General features: G+C 36.5%; 2 protein-coding genes across 2 annotated transcripts; both read left to right on the plus strand.

Annotated features, from left to right (window-relative positions):
* The first annotated feature begins 226 nt into the window (after nucleotides 1-226).
* On the plus strand, nucleotides 227-3,046 carry LOC124637183 (actin cytoskeleton-regulatory complex protein PAN1-like). The gene has a single exon (XM_047173539.1). The coding sequence runs from the start codon at nucleotides 227-229 to the stop codon at nucleotides 3,044-3,046; it is 2,820 nt and encodes a 939-aa protein (XP_047029495.1).
* A 6,475-nt stretch (nucleotides 3,047-9,521) lies between these two features.
* On the plus strand, nucleotides 9,522-12,711 carry LOC124637027. Its single transcript, XM_047173343.1, has 6 exons — nucleotides 9,522-10,008; nucleotides 10,265-10,571; nucleotides 10,664-10,760; nucleotides 11,024-11,131; nucleotides 12,140-12,301; nucleotides 12,670-12,711. Exons 1-6 carry the CDS (start codon nucleotides 9,522-9,524, stop codon nucleotides 12,709-12,711), a joined length of 1,203 nt encoding a protein of 400 aa, XP_047029299.1.
* Nucleotides 12,712-19,230: the final 6,519 nt, after the last annotated feature.

A 19,230-nucleotide genomic window follows, 5' to 3' on the forward strand; every position in this document is an offset into this window, starting at 1 on the left:
TTCTCAATTGAATGTCAAATTAGTGGATTGCGGCAAGTTTCCATGGTACTTTAGAAAATATACACAACAAATACTCCAGAAATTGAATCCTGATGTATCGAGCGACAGTGATACCGAAGTAGATGTGCTGCAGATAGACGACTGTGAGTCCAGTGATTGTTATATTGTAGTAGATATACACAACAATAATAATACAGATAAGGTAAATAACGAGGTTAAGGAAAATATGGCGAATGTTACTCAAGAAAAACAAGACGAGAATAAAATAATAAACAAAGTTAATCAAGAAAGAATTAATACTTGGAGAAACAATATCGAATTACAAAAAGCTTTGAGTTTAAAAAACGTGGACAAAGTTGACTTCAGGCGTAACACAGGATTAGTGGGCATGAAAATAATGCCGAAAGTCATTAAAAATGGAGGGGTGGATGCTGCTTCTAAAACAATAAAAAGTAGAAAACGAGCTAAAACTAATTTAAAAGATAAAATGAATGCTGAAACAGGTTTAAGTTTAGTTCATAAAGATTTGCAGGAAATACCTAGCCTAAAAGGAAATAGTTTTATTTGCCAGCCTCAAATTAGTAATAGTAAACAAGATACTGTAGTAGAAAAACATAACTCTAGTCATATTACTATTTCTAAAAATGTGCCCCAACATATTAGCAAACCGCCAGAAAACGTTGCGCCGCCAACCTTTCCAAAATCGAATGAAATCATTGATTTGTCTTCTGAAACTAAGCACACTAAAAGTTTATCTATTTCTGATAACAAAATTAATGTATTGAACGAAAAAGATCGTAATTTAGGAACAGTTGAGCAGGTAAAACAGGTAATATCGTCTAAGCCTACCGATAAAGTCCTTACGTCAAACGTTAGGGATATCAAAAAGACAAATAAATATAAATTTGAACAAATGAAAAACCTAAACAAGGCAGTTGTTAGCTCCCCAACATTAAATAACGATCTGGTACCAAAACTAGGACAGGATGATACCAAAGAAATGAAGCACACCAAACAAAAAAGAAACAAAAATGATAATACGCAAAGTAAAATTATTAAATCTGATAAGAAACCTAACAAAAAAGTCGAAAAACAGAAAAGTGAACCAAAATCTCCTATTTTACCGTGTAGTACTCTACCAAAGAAACCAAAACCTAAGTGCCTAGAAGAAGTTCCTAATAAATCCAGCAAGTCTGATGCTAGTACCAAAAATTTGAATGCAATTATTGGTAAACTTACAAGCTTAAAATATTCAAATGAACAGAATTTGTTTCCGCCAAAAGAACCATCCGCAGTTTTACACAATTCTGATAATTCTATTAAACAGGCTTTACAATTTCAGTGTACTTTAACAAAACCTAGTCAAGAACGTGGAAATGATAAGACTTTAAAATCTTCAGAGAAGCTAGTGAAAAATTGCACTGATGTTCATAAAATTAATAACAAAACTTCCAGTCTTCAAAATACTCAGGCCATACCTTCTATCATTAGTACAAAAAGTTCAGTTGAACAAAAGAAATTGTCTGATAAGGTGATTCATAATGTTAGTATAAAACCTTCTATAAACAATGCCCCGGTAATGAATCCTGCGACAATCCATAAAAGCAAGCCTATTCCCGTGGTTACACCATCTAATGCTCCTAAACCAAAAAGCATTTCTGAAAAATATAAAAAAATTATTAAATCCCTTGATCCTGAATTTGTAGATAAAAATAAAGTAGACCATTCAGTCAGTAAGGGTAAAATTAACTTTTTCTCTGTGCAAAATAGATATGCATCTGCTATAATCTTAAAGCCTAATCAACAAACAAACCGTCCAGTTGGAAACCCAGCGGAACGTTCTATGCAAGCCGTACCAAATAGCCATATACAAAAACCCAACGCGATGTCTATCCCTGTCCATACACAACAACGCTATCAAGATCTTCAACATATCTATCCTCAATATTACCAATCTTCTCCTACGGGAAGATATCAAAATAATTATCCAGGTTCCGGTGTAAACCCGGTCCCACATCAGTTTCTACCACCACATGATAATTTACAACAGAATAATCCACCGCAACCCTTTTACCAAGGTCGTTGGTTGCCACAGAACTTACTGCCTCCACCTCCACCTCCTCCCCCTCCACCGCCGCCACTCCCAGCTCCTCCATCAGGCTCTATTTTGCCAAGCAGTAATACCGTTGATCCAATTCAATATGATCCTTATTTAAACCCATCCAAATGTCCACCGATATCAAACTTAAGACAGATGCCAAATACTTTCCCTCAAAAATCAGTTAATAACCTGCTGACTAAGAGTAGTAGTATAATTGGGGTAAATAACGCAGGATTGGTAAAAAAGATTAACATTGTTGCTGTACCTGCTGCAAAACATATTAAAAACAGAAAAGAAACCGCAGAAGAAGTTAAAACTTTCCAAGTTTTGACTCCTCCTAACGAACCAGAAATAGTTGCAACAAAGACAGAAATGTTGGAAGAATTAGATAAAGTAACGTTTGTAGACGATTTGAGTTGTGACGGTTACAAAGAAAATAGTTTAGACGTATCAATAATGTCGAGTAAATCTGGCAGGTTTGAGTCCTTAAAGTTGTCAGTGAACAAAAACGACCAAGACCTAAAGCGACAAAGAAAAGGATATTCACCTCCAATTTTACCCATTCCAACGTATAAAAAGGTTTTGGACGACGTAGCTTCAAAGTCACAATCATGTAACAAAGTGCCACCATTAACTGCCGTAGGAGATCCGAGACTGTATCTACAAAATGAAAGCAAACCTTTGCGGGCAGAAGTTAAAAAGACTAACAAAAGGAAACTAAACCATGCATTTAATAAACCTAATGACGCTAAACGAAAAGATGATGCCAAAAAGATTTCTTTAGAAGAATATAAAAAAAGAATATGTAAGACTGATAATAAACCTGCACAAATTAATAAAAAAGTCTGTAAAGAAAACTTTAGACATAAGTCAAAACATAATCATAGAGAAAACAGTACAGACACTGATCTCGGTTATGATTCGGATACTACAGTCGTATTGTGATCACTTAATACACTCTTTTGCAAAAAAAGCGGGCACCTATGCGAAATCTTGGTTTTAAGGACTGTGTTTCAAAAGATTTTAATGACTGGAATATATTGCCAGCATCAAAAGGGTTATTTTGCTAACTGCGTATTCAGTTTTCTGAAAATCACATCGAAAATTTTTCAAAACATCGACAAAGTTTCACCAGTCTCTTAGTGATTCTCCAAAATTCTAATTTAGCTTAGACTTTTACGCATACCGGGCTAACCCGTTTGATGCTAGTCATATATTCCAGCCATTAAAATCTTTTGAAACATACATAAAGTCCTTAAAACCAAGATTTCGCATAGATGACCGTTTTTTTTTGCAAAAGAATTTATTATAATTATTATAGTATTGTCTTGAAATATTTTGGTTCTCGCCAAACTTACTGGCGTTCCGCAAAAGTAACATTGAAACAGACAAATAACATTTTGGTTATTATTTAGTACAGTGAGATATAGTTATTTATGAAAGGTATAACACATTGGTATAAGACTAAAGGTCATGGCACATTATAGCGGCACCGCAACAGCACGGCTGCAGGACGGCGTCGCCTCGAATTAAGACTACGGCTAGCTGCCAGCGCGCTAACTACGCGTTGTCCGCAAGGTGCCAGCTCGCCGTCCGCGCGCCGGCCGCGAGGTGTAAGCTTGCTGTCACCGCATACTCAATATTATTTTAAGACAGTTATGATTGAACACGACGTAATGACGTTGTTTCGCTGCCGACTCGGAGTCGGCGCGTAATGAGCATGCCGTCGGCGCGCTGTACGCATGAGGTCCGCTCGCTTGCAGCACGCGGGCTGCGAGCCGAGTTGTGTGGTAGCGACAAGCGCGCTGACTGCTCGCCGTTGGCTTTTTCATATTGACATTACGAAATATATTATAATACACACGATTTAATGCTCTAAATTGAATGACCACTTAAATGCCGGTGTGGAGCCGTGCTGTTGCGGTGCCGCTATACTGTGCCATGACCCTTATACCATAAGGATCAATTTAACCCACCATTGTATTTTTATGTTATTAGAATAGGTACCTAATTGTTTTCTAGTATATACTGTAAACTGTATTGTCTAGCCTTTTTTTGGTGCAGTTGACAGTTGCTGTCAGTCTGCATGAACAACAGTATTATTGCTTAAAAAGTGACAGCTGTCAGTTGTACATAAACGCGGTAGCACAACACAAGAACCAAAGTTTCAATTTTATTTTTTGACGTTTCATCTTCATGCAAATAATAAAAATTGTATGATTTAAAATCATTGTGATATGATCTTCCCACGACTGTATTAAATTACCTTAACTGTATTTATTACGTAGATAGTTGTTGGCACTATCTGTATACGTAAGGAAAAGTCCTTAAAGTTTACTTTTATGGGTAATTGCTACCTCTGTAGGTGTCAAAAATAATTTTGGAAAATTAACAGCATGAAATAAAAAAACCTTTTTTTTTTACAAAAAAATAACCGTCATCACGAAACATTGAAAGGGACAAAATAAAACTTGACATGGCTCTAGAAGTCGATGGCAAAATAAACAGCCAACAGACTTACAGACAGCGACTTCTATTCTAGAGCCATGTCAAAAGTTATTTTTTCTTTCAGTGTTTTGTGAAGTCGATTTCTTTTTTATTAGAAAAACGTTTTTTTTCTATATTTACTCTTTTTTTGTTTTAGTCATATGACCTGCATTTATTTTTGTATTGTTAAAGGTGTAAGAATGGCAAATTATAGTGCATGTTTGTTTGAATTTAAATTGAGTATTGCTAGAAGCATGTGGCACAGTTGTATAGTTTAAGTTTTTTATACATTTGTAAGATAAAAAGGTAGATTGTTCCTTATATACATAAGTATATGTATACATTGTTCACTTGTTATATTTCTAAGTCTTAATATAGTTTTGTTTAAATATAAATGCATTGTTTTATTTTCTGGCCATTTCACTGTATAAAAATTACCAAGTTTCATGTTAGATTTTCATTTATTTTACTCAATATTCTTCATCTATTTTTTTAATTGTTAATGACATGTACGTTTCATTATGCGACTTCAAAATTATATGACATAATGAGATATGACGCTCCGTTCCTTGCAGTTACGTACCAAGATCAGCGCCATCTAGCCAGCATCTAGAAAACACTTAAAACGTAAATCCCTTATTCTACTAAAATCTTCAAGGTCATGGTAAAATGCGTAGCCTCATTTAAGAAAACATCTGCATTGCTGCGGCGACAATTAATCTATCCAGCTCATGGCGTCTTGCTATAATAAATCTCCGGATTACAGCCTCTTTCGTAAGGACCTCAAGAACGCTCCCCCTTGAATTATGGGAGTTTGCCTTTTCGCGCGATATCTCACTAATTAGCATCGGTAAGTATTGTAGCATTGACACTCGTAGTCTTACGGCCAGTTTCTTCATCAAAAGTTAAAGTTAAAGTAATGTCTAAAGTAAAAGTAACGGTCAAATTCGTTTTTTCAAGGCTAAAGTGACAGCAAAACGAATAGAAAAATTGAATTTAACCGTTACTTTTACTTTAGACATTACTTTATCCATAACTTTAACTTTAACTTTTGATGAAGAAACTGGCCGTTAGGGAATTATCATTTTAAACTGTGTCAAGATATCCTATTTTCTCATTTTAATTGCAATTTTTTTTTGTTGAGAATTTTAGCCTTCTTCGTCAGTTAAGTTTTTATTCGTTTGTAAGTAGGTACACCTAGTTTATTCTATCAATTATGCGTAGCGCACTTTTGCAACGCGTTAATCTCGGGAACTGTGGAACCGATTTGAAAAAAATCTTCCAAGAGAAGTTTCCATGGGATGGGGCTACTATTCAGCTACAAAAGGGCTTACCGTTTTCCCACGGTTTCGCCCGCGTCCCGTGGGAATTATTGCTCGTATCGGGATAAAATATAGCCAGGGTTACTTTAGTGTGTAGTGTAGCTTTTCCAACAGTGATTTTTCATATCGAATCAGTTGTTTTGAGGCCTTCGGGGTACAAATAAACAAACGTTTGTAAAATATATATAGATAGATGATAAAATTCTAACTCCACACACGCTGGAGTAAATATATACTTCCAATTTCTCAACACTTCCAATCCCTATTTTCTTATATCCTGCTATCCCGTTTCTAAGGAAGATACTCCCTAAATGACTGACGCACTGCAGATGCGATGACTGGCAGGCTTTAAAGTAATTCCAGTGTTTTCCGCCGGGATTCCAACGTTAGTAGTGAGTTATGAGCATATTAACAGTAACACTATGACTATGACATATGGCTGGATTGCGTTCTGTTTACTGAATTCAGAAGATGTTTTATGTGTGTTAGTGATGAATGGAGTGAGAGAGTTAGATGAAGTTTTGTTTGTATAATAGAAAACAAAGTAAAGAGCCATATGTAAGGAACAAGCCCTTGAAATCCTGTTTTAAGGCTTTTTTTTCTTATTACCTGTGTGTCTTACCTACTCTGCGTGGTCGGTATTTTTCCATTTTCAGCGACTATATCCACGTTCATATTTAGATTTATCTGAAAACATCTCTCCAAAGGCCGATTTTGAAGCCCTCTATCCATCACCATCTCCCGAGCCTTTTCCTACCTATATCCTTATCCCTTAACAATTAAAAGATAAACCACCAACGTAACCGTAAACTAGCGTTAAATTGCTCTTTCTTGAACCCATATTTAATCATATTAAAAAACCCTCCTCTGTAACAAAGTTTGCACAGATAACAAATGTGAGATGTCACATTACCATAGCTAAATAATTTCACTTCCGCACCTGCGCTGTATATATTTTAAAATTCATAGCGATTTAAATTCTTACTCTTCAATTTGCATCAGATCCGGAGCGCAAGAGCTGGAAATATGGTAAAGTAACTTGATATAAAAGATAATAATAAAATGGGAATCCGTTGAAGAGATGAAATTTGAATGGGAAAAATTATAAAATTGGGCACAGCTTGTAATACTATATTTATTTTGAATTTGATCAGGTTATTGCACTGCAAAATATCCAATTTGATTTAGTTTGGTAAAGAAGACACTTAGGCCTCATTTACGGAGATGCGGGGCGTCGCGCGTTGCGTTGAGCGGCGCGGCCCGCACTGAATTCAAATATATGGCGTTGTATGATTTTTTTTTTTAAATTTTTAATGGCATGGCCCTCTAGCCTTTGTGCCAAATCTTCATGGCGTTGTATGAGTGCGTTTACGGAGAAGCGATTTTAGACGCGTTTGTTTGAATTAGGGCGTTTTTTGCGGCCGAGCCCGCGGATGGCACCGACGCGTCCCACGCGGCGTTTATCGCGGCGGCGCACGCAGCGGCAATTCTCGATGAAGCTATGGCCGAGGCGGAATCTTCTGTCAGTCTTATTTAGAAATCGCGCAACTTATATAGAAATGCTGCAAGTTGCGACACGTGCGCTCCCATCAAAGACTACTATCCTACTTATATTATAAATGTGAAAGTTTGTGAGAATGTATGGATGTATGTTTGTTATTCAATCACGCAAAAACGGTTGGACCGATTTGGTTGAAATTTGGTATGTAGATAGGTGATACTCTGGATTAACACATAGGCTACTTTTTATCAACACACCACGCGGGCGAAGCAGCTGGCGGAAGCTAGTATATTATAATATGGCTCCCATCTCTCGCCAGCATAAAACCAGTCGATTTGATTGAGACGAGCGTGCGCCGCCGCGTGCTGCGCTACACGCTAGAAGATTCGCCGCGGGCGCCGCGGCAGGCACCGCCACGCTTCCCGTCTCGCTTCTCTATGAACATGGTCATATATTGCTATAAGTTTATGTTTACGCGTGCGATGATGCGTGCCGCTTCACGCGCCGCCCCACCGTAAACAGAAAAAACGTCCGACGCGCCGCGAGACGCCACGCCACACGCGACGCGAGACGCCCCGCGTCTCCGTAAATACGGCCTTACTGTTTCGTATATAAGTAAAATATCAAGTGTGAAAACAAAAAATCTAGGTTTCTCACTAGCAGGGAAACACAGACACATTAGGTATGTTTCGCGATTTTTGTGGTTTTTGAAGAGTTTTATAATATTTGGACCACCTGTATAATATTTCCCTGCACTATTATGATCACGTACGCATCACAGGCACGCACGTCGGAGCTTGAACTTTGAAGAAGCATATCGCTCTGTAGTTAACTAAACTTAAGATCATTACTTTTCTACTACTTTACTATTCTGAAATGTATTTAGACACGGGTATAGACGTATTTTTATTTTGTCTGGGGAGTAAACTGCAGCTATATTATTTACTTCCAATTGAGAAGCCTTTCATATAAATTAACTTACCAAATTACTGTCCTCCCCAGACATTTTCAAAAGACTTTAAATTTATAAAACCTCATTATCCGAACGAAAATTTACTTGGGAAAACACGAAGCTTAGTTAGGAATATAATTTTGAAATACAAGCTATTGTTAAAACTAAATTTAAGACTGCTAATTATCGGTAAGTAATGATGTTGTTAATTAGGCTTAGATATTTTAATTGAGATGTTATCAGCCTCTGCTTGTGGTAAACATTGGGCTCTTTTGTGTCCTGATTTTAAATTATTTGATAATAGGAAAAGGTGTTTGAAAAAGCCTAATATTAGTTACGTCTGCTAATATGTTGGATAATGAATAAAATATTATCAAATAAGTACATACTCAGCGCACCTGAATAAATGTATGTAGCCTTATATTCATTCCTGATACAAGATTTATTGAAATTAACTCTTCAACAAAACGGCCTAGTCGTTCGTGAGATGAGCGTGTTCAAACGGTTTAAAATGAAAGACTGTCATTAAATTTTTAATTCCTCAGTTTTATAGTCATGCAGTTTTCAGCTATGCCATTTTGAATAAACTCAGAGCAAAGTGCTTGTGTTTTCATTGCTGAGTCAGGGCAAGTTTGAGATTTAGCCAGTGGTGTGTTGTTGACGCATTAACATTTAACGGTAGTACGAAAAAGGACAAAAATGAAGATAGAAAATACTTACATAACACTTTATAATTATTTTTATGTAGAACTAGCTGTTTCTCGCGGTTTCATCCATGTCTCGTAGCAACTATTTCTCGTTTCAAATAAAAATATCTAATAGTATTATTCGATCGCTGACTGGATGAATTTTTCAATTTGAACGAGTACTTCCTAAGGTTAGTTCAAACAAACAAACTCTCCAGCTTTACAATATTAGTAGAGACGGTAAATAATATAAAAAGTCCATGAAACTTGGTCCCACCATAACCATTCGATATAACTTTCGAACTAAAATTGATTCATAACCATTGAATCATTTATCATACAAACTACACCATTTATCGAATTAACCAATTTGTGTAATTGGATTTTAAAATCAAAAACTTCGATATCTATTAATCGGAACGAATGACCAGCGATCGGAATTTGAACAATACGATTTTTGAAATTTATCGATATGGACGTCCCTTCGTTGAAAGAAACTCACCCTCAGAAGCATTATTTCAAAACTCTGTGCAAGTTTATTTATTACCTAGGTATGGGGGACCTTTGGTACGAAAAAACCGAAGTTTCAGACAAAAAGAAGAAACTATATTCAGCTTGGAGAATAATTATGAATGGGTATATCCTCATTGTCTTGCTTGATGAACTTCTGGCTTATGCTCGTAAAGACTTGACGGACAGAGAAAAGAATGACCTGGTACAATTTACTTTTGCCCATCCCTTGATATACTGCAAAGTGCTACCGTTGTATATCTGGCAGGATCGCATCAAGGACGTTATGGAACGTCTTCTGGAAGGTTCTAGATCAACGTTTCATTCTCTGGAGCTGGAGAAATTGTCTGTCAAACAGTATACGAGGCACTGCTTAACTTTGACGACAGTTTCTTATGTCACTCTGGTTTCTGCTTCCATTGAAGGCATAAGGCTTCATTTTATAGAAGGTAAGTTTTTTAAAGGTAGGTTATTTTGAAACGATAAGTTTTTTAATAACATTTTTATTTCATTCAACATTGACGTATAGGTGCTATGTGTATCCGTCCGTGGCACCATGAGCCTTAAACTGATGGACCAATTTTGATTCGATTTTTTTAATGTAAAGCTGAAATAATAACCGTGGCTTTAAGACATTTTTCATCAAAATTTTCTCAAGTAACCAACTATATATTTACATTTTAAATATACCTATATCTTTTGCAGACATCCCAATTCGCACAGAAGTAGTCTACTTCCCCAATCCATCTCACACGGGCTTCATCATCAATATCATTCGATTCTTCATCGAGTTCCACTGGTATTGCATCGTCGCCATGATGGTGACCACCGACTGTCTAGCCCTGTGTTCTCTTTTGACTGTAGGCCATAAGTTCAGGGTATTAAGGTTGTATTTCCAAAACCTGAGGGAAAGGACTTTGGAGAAAAAAGGGGATAAGACGAAGGCACAGCTTGAGGAGGAGTTTATACAGGGTTTCGTGGTTGGGATTAAATTGCATACTGATGCTTTGTGGTAAGTATTTACAATTACAATTCATTTTGCCTGCTTAAGGAGTTAGGGAGAGGAAATAAGTGTGGTGAAAAAATATGTTGTTTCCTTACCAGGTGTGCCCGTAACGTGCAGAAGTCTATGAGTCCTTTGTACAGCGTCCAAGTTACGGAAAGCGTTGCCTTACTCGTCATGTGCCTCGTAAAAATGGTGGTAAGTACATATACTTATCTTTCCTTCTACCTATCCTAAGCTTAGGCCTAGGGGACATTGTGGGCCGGTTAATTGGGTTGCTCCCTGTCCCTCCCTGTTGGTCTACCGACAACAGGCCCGTGCCAAGGAGAGGTCAGCAGTTTTGTATGAATTTAATGACTTTTTACTTACCAAAAAAAGAAATTATTCTAGGCCGAAGTATGTAAAACTGCATAAATACTTGAAGTTGATCGATTAACATGAATGTATTTTTTTGTTTTCAGGTGGCAGAACGTAATTTCACGTACCTAGTAGCGAACTTCGCATTCATCAGTTGTCTTATAGTACTGACTGGATCTTACATGATGGCTGCCGGAGACATCACTCATGAGGTAATCATTTGCATCATTTCTTTATTGCTGTATTCTTGGTAAGTCATCGCTATATCGTATCTTCTATCTTCGTTCATGGCATGCAGCGTCAAAGCACTCCTGTCTAAGATTTTTTTATCTGTTTACTGTAACCCAGTATTATAAGTTCATTGAAAATCTAATGGCGGCTTGGAACATCGCACGAGTTTGTGCGGAAATAAGCTTCTTGGGTTAGAAAACATTGACAAGATCTTTAAATAAAACTACTTTTGCGGATTGTATCGCGGTAAAATTAATATTATTTAATCCCGACGTTTCGGAGACGTACCTTACTTACAGCATCCATGGTCACGGCCAACGACGAACGACGACCAACACCTTAATCTGCCCGCGACCATGGATGCTGTAAAGGATCCGACAAGCTGGGATTGAATAATATTATTATAACCGCGATAAAATCTGTAAAAGTTTTCTCTAACGGCCAGTTTCTTCATCAAAAGTTAAAGTTAAAGTAATGTCTAAAGTAAAGGTAACGGTCAAATTCGTTTATTCAAGGCTAAAGTGACAGCAAAACTAATAGAAAAATTGAATTTGACCGTTACTTTTACTTTAGACATTACTTTAGCCATAACTTTAACTTTAACTTTTGATGAAGAAACTGGCCGTAAATGTCTAATATTCGCGTAAGTGTCAGAAATCAATATTGACATAATGTGTCTGACAAATCCACTGACCTCTATATTCACCACTGGACAGGCTGTTGTCAACGTGCTTTTGTGCCCGTTTGATAATCGCCATTTTGGCGCTGTTAGACGTAGCGAGTGTCCGTGGTACTAAAATTATTTTACAGTGAACCAATGAACAAACACTTCTCTCACAACCATTTGAAATTATACGTCAAAATTAGTTCTGTGGACACTCGCTTAGACGATATTGGCACTTCAAATGGGCACAAAAAAATTGCTGTCAAACGTACGGAACAGCCGGTCCAGTGGTAAATATAGAGGTCAGTGGACAAATCTCTTTCAGGCTTCACTAGTAGGCACGTCGATATTCCACAGCGGTTGGGAGCACTGCCACTGCCGGTCTGATCTCCGAGCGCTGGCTGTAGTGGCACTGCAAATGAGTCAGGTGCCAGTCTACATGACTGCCTTTGGAGTCATCACTTTGTCCTATTCTAATTTTATATCGGTAAGAACTTTGAGACATTTTGAAGTAATATCTGAAAGTAACTTCCACCCACGTTTTTTTTGGACACTCGGAAAGAAGTAATCTTTGTTCTTCTTTAATAAAAAATGGGCTAGGGATTTTTTGACATTAGCGAGTTCAACCAAAGATCCAGATCATCACAGCAAATTTAACGGGACGCGGGAGAAACCGCTGTCTGAAGGTAATTTTAAACAATGACCTATAAGATAAAGATTTTAATCAGGCTCATCTGACATTTTGTAAAACACGAGTGTATTTACATAACAATTACGTAATTAAATGTATTTTCTTTCTTTCTTTCTTTCTTCTATTTTTTTAATATCTAACATAATATTTACTTCGTGTTTCAGGTAATTCGGTCGTCATACTCTTTCTTCGCAGTTATGTATTAAAGCTAAGCCACATTAATTCACATTTCTATTTCGTAGCACGGATTTGTTAGAATTTTATTGGTGTTTGTAGTTTGTTTGCAATACTCGTAGTGTTAATAAAATAAATACAGTATTATTTATGAAAAAGGTGTTTTTTATTACTACATTCAATTTTTCCATTTTTTCATATTTTCCGGTGAGGCTATTTACACGCCATGATAGAGCGAAGTGGAAGAAGAAGATACGGTAAACGGACCACGTCACAAGACGGGATAAACGCTAAGAAGAAGAAGAAGAAGAAGCTATTTAAACGCCAGTATTTATAAGAGAAAATAATAACGAAAGACAATATCAGATCTTGAGCCTTAGTAATCGGCTTATCGCTATCTATGTAAATATTAATTTTAAGCAAAATCCTTTTGTTTCCATCTGCGACGAGATTCTAATTTTCATAGATTTTCCCAAGATTGGTTATCGTTTGTAAATACATAAGTTTAATTAATTCAGAATGTTCTACAGATTTCTTTGTTTCATGATCAGATTTTGGATATATTTTTTTCTTAATCTTGTTATTTATGACGTGAAGTTGTGAACTACATAAAAAAAAACGATTTTTTACCTAAAGATTTAAAAGACAATACATATGCTAAACGCAGTTTTATCCAAGTACATACACACATACATTGAAGCAACATCTAGTAGGTAGAAATGTTCATATACTTTACTGTCTTAACATATTATTCAGCCTTTCTGCAGGCTGATACAGCAAAATACACAATATTGTATCTTTTGCCTCCAAATAAGTTTGGTTATTCTTCGAGTAGGAATCAATTTACAAGGCTTTAGCGATTCTGTATGAAATTCACAAGATATTTGGCGACAGGATGTCCCACTTGGAAAGCATCCAGCTTACAATGCGTCTTAGTTAGGACCCGCATCCACAATACATTTGTATCGATTGCCGAATCGACTTTCTTATTAGTATTTTAATTCATATAATTATAATCATCGGCACGAATCTTGAGCGCTGACCTTCACCTGCGCAGAAGTAATTTATTGGGTCCCTTTTGTGGTATGAAGTGAGGCGCTGGGGCGGGCTAAAGCGATGATTGGCCCGCAGTGCATTGCGTCATAGCCGTCACTCGGGATTGGTTCTTTGCTAATAAATCACTTCTGCGCAGGTGAAGGTCAGCTCTCAAGATTCGTGCCGATGATTCTACACGTGTATATTCTGTGAGATACTTAATAGTTACATTTCAAGTTACTGCTGTCTGTTTGGCTGGCGATTAATTTTAACATTTGAAATCATACTCTGTTAACTAATATTGAATCGAAATTGTGCTCAAAATAGTCTTGCTGTGATTTTAAAATAAACTTTCAACAAAATCGATAAGAAGGTTTGCAACTTTGGACAGATCTTTTGCATTCTAAATTCCAATTCTGAACCCGAGAATCGAAACTACAAAAATATATCGATACAAAACCGCATTCGTATCGATATATTCGTGTATATAGGTCGTAACACAAATGATACAGTCTCGGTTCTCTGGCTGTAAACTGAAGACGAATGTGGGCACTCCGTTATAAGGTAATGCAGTACCACCCACTTTCTGCAAAATGTATGCGATGTGTTATGAGTTTATGAGTATTCGTTTTCTCTTGGCTTCTGCACGTGTAGGTATATGTTTTACTAGCGTTAATCTATATCTGTACCGACTGTACTCCTATACTTCTTAAGTAATACAAGTGCACCGCAAAGTTTACTCTATAGACAACTAACAGTGCTTATCACTGCACACAACAACTTTCATTAATCAAAATAACAAAGAGTAGATATTTTTATATAACCAAAAGGTCCCGAAACTACTAAACCGATTAAAGTGAAACTGCAAATAAACGATTTCTATTATTTCCGGGTACGGGGACGTGGGGGAATCCGTGGGCAACAGTTAGTACTAATAAGTTATGGGCGTGGTGGTTCAAATATCATAGTCCTTTACTCTTCCTCCATTTTCAAAACTAAGTACAAACGAAGCTATATAAAACCCCAGAGCAATAATATGCGGCAGTACAAACTTTGTGCTATAAATTAGTTGGTGTCGACACACCTGTGGCTTGACTCGGGCTTCGAAGTAGCTGCGAGCTTGCATTTGCAGCAACAGTCAAGAATGCAAGTAATGCAAGAATTTCAAAGTTCCTTGCACGCTCTGCTTTCTTGTTTAGTGAGTTTTTATGAGAAGTGTATATTGCTGGATATGTTTTAACGTTTACCTTTTCCAAACTATGTTGGGGTCGGCTTGAAGTCTAATGACATACAGTCGAGTATCAGTGTTTTACACGGAGCGACTTCTTATCTGACCTCCTCCTACCCGATACCCGATATAATAGAAGTATAAATATATATTTACCAACAAAGCAATGTTTGTTATTTATCCGACAAAATTAAAAATATGCCTACCATATTGACAGAATTCTAGTTACTCCAGTTATTGACTGAACATGGCTCGGCAGCTATAATTCCATTAGCAATACAACTAACATATAGTAATGTATGGAAATTCCTGCGAAATCCAATATAAAGCGTATGGAAACCTACACCAAACACAAAGTACGTTAGTTTCTGTTCAAACAGGAGCAAAGCTTTGTGTAAGGAATTTACTTGGATTGACGGTATACAAGCCAACTCGTGTTTTCATGTAAATATTTCATATACAGAGTGCTTAGTGCGAGTTTTCGTGAATTTTTTTACGGACTCACATGAGAGCGCGTATACTAAGATTTGTATGCAGTGTTGCCAACTTAGTGGATTTTCCACTAATACTGGTGGTTTAAGTCCCCTATTTAGTGGCGAAATGTTGAAAGTACTGCGGGTCAAGTAGCGAAATGTAAGTTTTGTGGTACAACTTTAAGGAGTTACTATGGAGATTTGAAGTCTCACGGAATGTCAAAAAAGCATCTACAAAACAAAAAGGTGAACGACTACTATATAATTATATTAAGTACTCATTCATTGGTCAAATGCGTAACTAAACAATTTGTGAAACTACTACGCCGATTATAATTTGTGAAGGATTCGGATCGGGTCGGATGAATTGCTAAACAGATGTAATGCTTTGTCTGTTTTAATTTTCTATCGTTGCCGAGTTACATCTTTGGATGATTAAATTGTTTTAGGTTACAATAAAATATAAACAATATTTTTTTAGTGGTGAATTTGGTGATTTTAAGTGTGGGATAAATTTTTGTTAGTGGTTTTCTGGTGGTTTTAAAAGTTGACTCTGGTGGTAAGCTTCTACAACTGTTGGCAACACTGTTTGTATGGAACAAAAACAGGTTCCAATTTTTGACACTAGGTGGAGCTGTTTTTGTTCCATACAAATCTTAGTATACGCGCTCTCATGTGAGTCCGTAAAAAAATTCACGAAAACTCGCACTAAGCACTCTGGTAACTAGAGCATGTATTTTAACAAAAAGAGCAAATGATGAATTGTATCACAATTGTGTCAATAATTATGGAGAGGAATGTTATAAAAATATAGACCAACTAGCCGTTTTCTCGCGGTTTCACCCGCGTCCCGTGGGAGCTACTGCCCGCACCGGGATAAAATATAGCCTATGTTACTCGCAGATAATATAGCTTTCTAATGGTGAAAGAATATTTAAAATCGGCCTAGTAGTTTTTGAGTTTATCCATTACAACCAAACAAACAAAGTTTACCTCTTTATAATATTAGTATAGATAAATAGGTATGCTCTTGTTCCGACTTTTTTCTTGTTTTTTTTATTATTGTCTTTAGTTTATATTCAATAGCAATAATTGCCTCTTTTTCGGCGGTTTCATCAAAATCTAATTAGCATTTATTTATTACTAATTAGTATTTGAAACGTACGCGTACATATTTAAGGCTTGAAGCGCCTACCGGTTTTGAATAGCAACATAACACAGATACGCGCAACCTTAGTTTTTCTGCAGGCGTTAACAAAAACGGGTGTGAAGATCTGATATCTGTTCTATACTAATAACAACAAATTTTTATCAGTGGAATACTATATTTAAATCTATTGATTTATCAGTATATATTGTCGTGTAAGCTCAGTCCATAAAACTATCGCGTGCCCGTTCCTCGTCTAACCGGCTAAGGAAGCGTGCGTCAAAGTTGGACACGAGTTTATATTGTACCACAGACTTTATACGTGGGTATTGCTATCAGAGATTTATCCAGTTTAAACTGGATACAGTAGAAAGTAGGCGGTGGGATTTGGTTTAAAATTAGATGGGAATTTGTTTCATTTGCGGTTGTAGTTTGTAATCAACTTAAGGTTGACAAAGGAAGGACTACAGTGGTCAAATCGAGATTCTATCTAAGGTTATCCTTACTTACACGTCCTTCTTACCAGCTTTCATGCTAAAACTAATGAAGCAATTTAAATGGAATTTGGTACCCACACTGGTAATCTAAAGCCTGAGAAATGACATACCTAAGCTAGTTTTTATGACGTGGGGAAAGTAGTTGTGTATATTGTTTGAAAGTTTGATGAGTAGGTACTTACATATATACTTAGCGTTAAAGGCTAATAATAGTCAGAAGTCAAAACCATATTGGTACACACACTGCTTATACAATAAGATTTCCTCTTGCACATTTTCAGTCGACGGCGGGCGGCGCTTTCGAATCAAAGGAAACAGCGGTATTTATTTTAGCATTGCAACTGTTTACATTTTAGCTTAACTTGGGTAAATATAACATAACGTATTGTTGACTTTGGGCTATTTAAGTAAAGCTTTGGCATACACGGTTGCTTAAATTTGCTAAGTTAAACGATGCTAATTTCTTGTACATAACATTAAAACAAAATCTAGTAGTATTTAATTGACAGCTGAAACCCACTAATTTACCGTGCCCTCTGAAATACTACGAAACTCCTCATGACATAGATGGTCACCCATCCAATCGACCGCACTAAACGTTGCTGAACCTTATGAACGTCTACCCTTGTGAGTGCTACTAAGCGACAAGCTCCTCTTTTAACGGTCAAATACTTACAAGAGTTAACAACAAAATACCTTTAACAAATTAATTGAAACCAACATTACAAAACACTGAAAGGAACAAAATAAAAGTTTTGAAATGTCTTTAAAAAGTCGGTGTCTGCAGTGCTGTGTTTATTTTGTCACAAACAAATAACATACAACCGAATTGAGAACCCCTTTTAGAAAAGTCGATTGATGAAAATATATTTTTTTTCATTAGTAGAATTTTGTTTTACCAATATAAACTACAAAAAAAGGACCAGCTTCTAACTAAATAAAACAATAAAGAAAGACTATCCAATACTAACGTGTTGGTCCTTTTTCCGCCCACTTAACAAGATCGTGGTAATCAGCAACTTGGTTTAGTGTTACTGCCCCCAAGTCAGCCGCTAAACTAGTTTCGACCCTCTAAATGTGTTAGGAAAGTTAATGCCTAGGTGTTTATGCCATTTTGTTTTGTGGTATATTGACTGCAAAAGCTTAATCTAGTGACTTTATAAACTACTAGCCGTTTCCCCGCGGTTTCACCCGCGTCCCGTGGTAACTACTGCCTGTACCGGGATAAAATATAGCCTATGTTACTCGCAGATAATGTAGCTTTCTAATGGTGAAAGAATTTTTAAAATCGGTTCAGTAGTTTTTGTGTTTATCCATTATAACCAACCAACCAAACAAACAAAGTTTTCCTCTTTATAATATTAGTATAGACGTATGAGTTTACTTAACAAATATGATTTTTACATAAAAACATAACTATGCTCCAAAATGGTTGATGGTATTTTTTATGAAGTGGTATTTACTAAATAACAGTATTTCACGCCAGCGGTTTTTTGCAAGCTAATCGGATCGTAAGCGGCGCGAGCGTCGCAACTGCACACGAACGGGAACAGCAAACAAATTGACAACTACCAGATTAAAAGATGAAACGTGGAAACGCGCAAGAGCTAGGTTTTTGGCATGTGTCATGCTTAAGCGGAAAATCTACTGCTGCGAAAGGGCCATTATAATGGAAACCTAGGCAAAGCCAAAGAAGTTGATTCCTATGAATTCTACTGTAAAAAAAATATAATTTAAACTAGCTTCTGTTGGCGGTTTCACTCGCGTCCCGTACAAACTTTTCTACAAATCCGGATAAAAGTAGCTTATATCCTGTTGCGATAAATGGGCAATATCACCTGAAAGATTTTTTCTAATAGACTCAGTAGTTCCTGAGATTAGCCAAGCAAACTCTACAGCTTTATAATAGGTATTATTACCTATACATGAATTTGTCTGCACCATGAGTTACAATAATAATTATGATCATGTAACAAACAACTTTCATCTCCACAATACCATTTTCTACCGTAAAAACTCCGAAAGCAATTTGCTCATAATTTCACCAAACAACGTTTTTTGCTAATAACTTGAGTGTTACTAGCACATTTAATTCACGTTGCGTAAGATTAATATGTGTTTTAATTAATTATAGCCAAGGTCAAGGGCGTAGTGCGTCTGACATGAGACAA

The sequence above is a fragment of the Helicoverpa zea genome, chromosome 15 (genome assembly GCF_022581195.2).
Source record: "Helicoverpa zea isolate HzStark_Cry1AcR chromosome 15, ilHelZeax1.1, whole genome shotgun sequence".
Taxonomy (NCBI): Eukaryota; Metazoa; Arthropoda; class Insecta; order Lepidoptera; family Noctuidae; genus Helicoverpa; species Helicoverpa zea.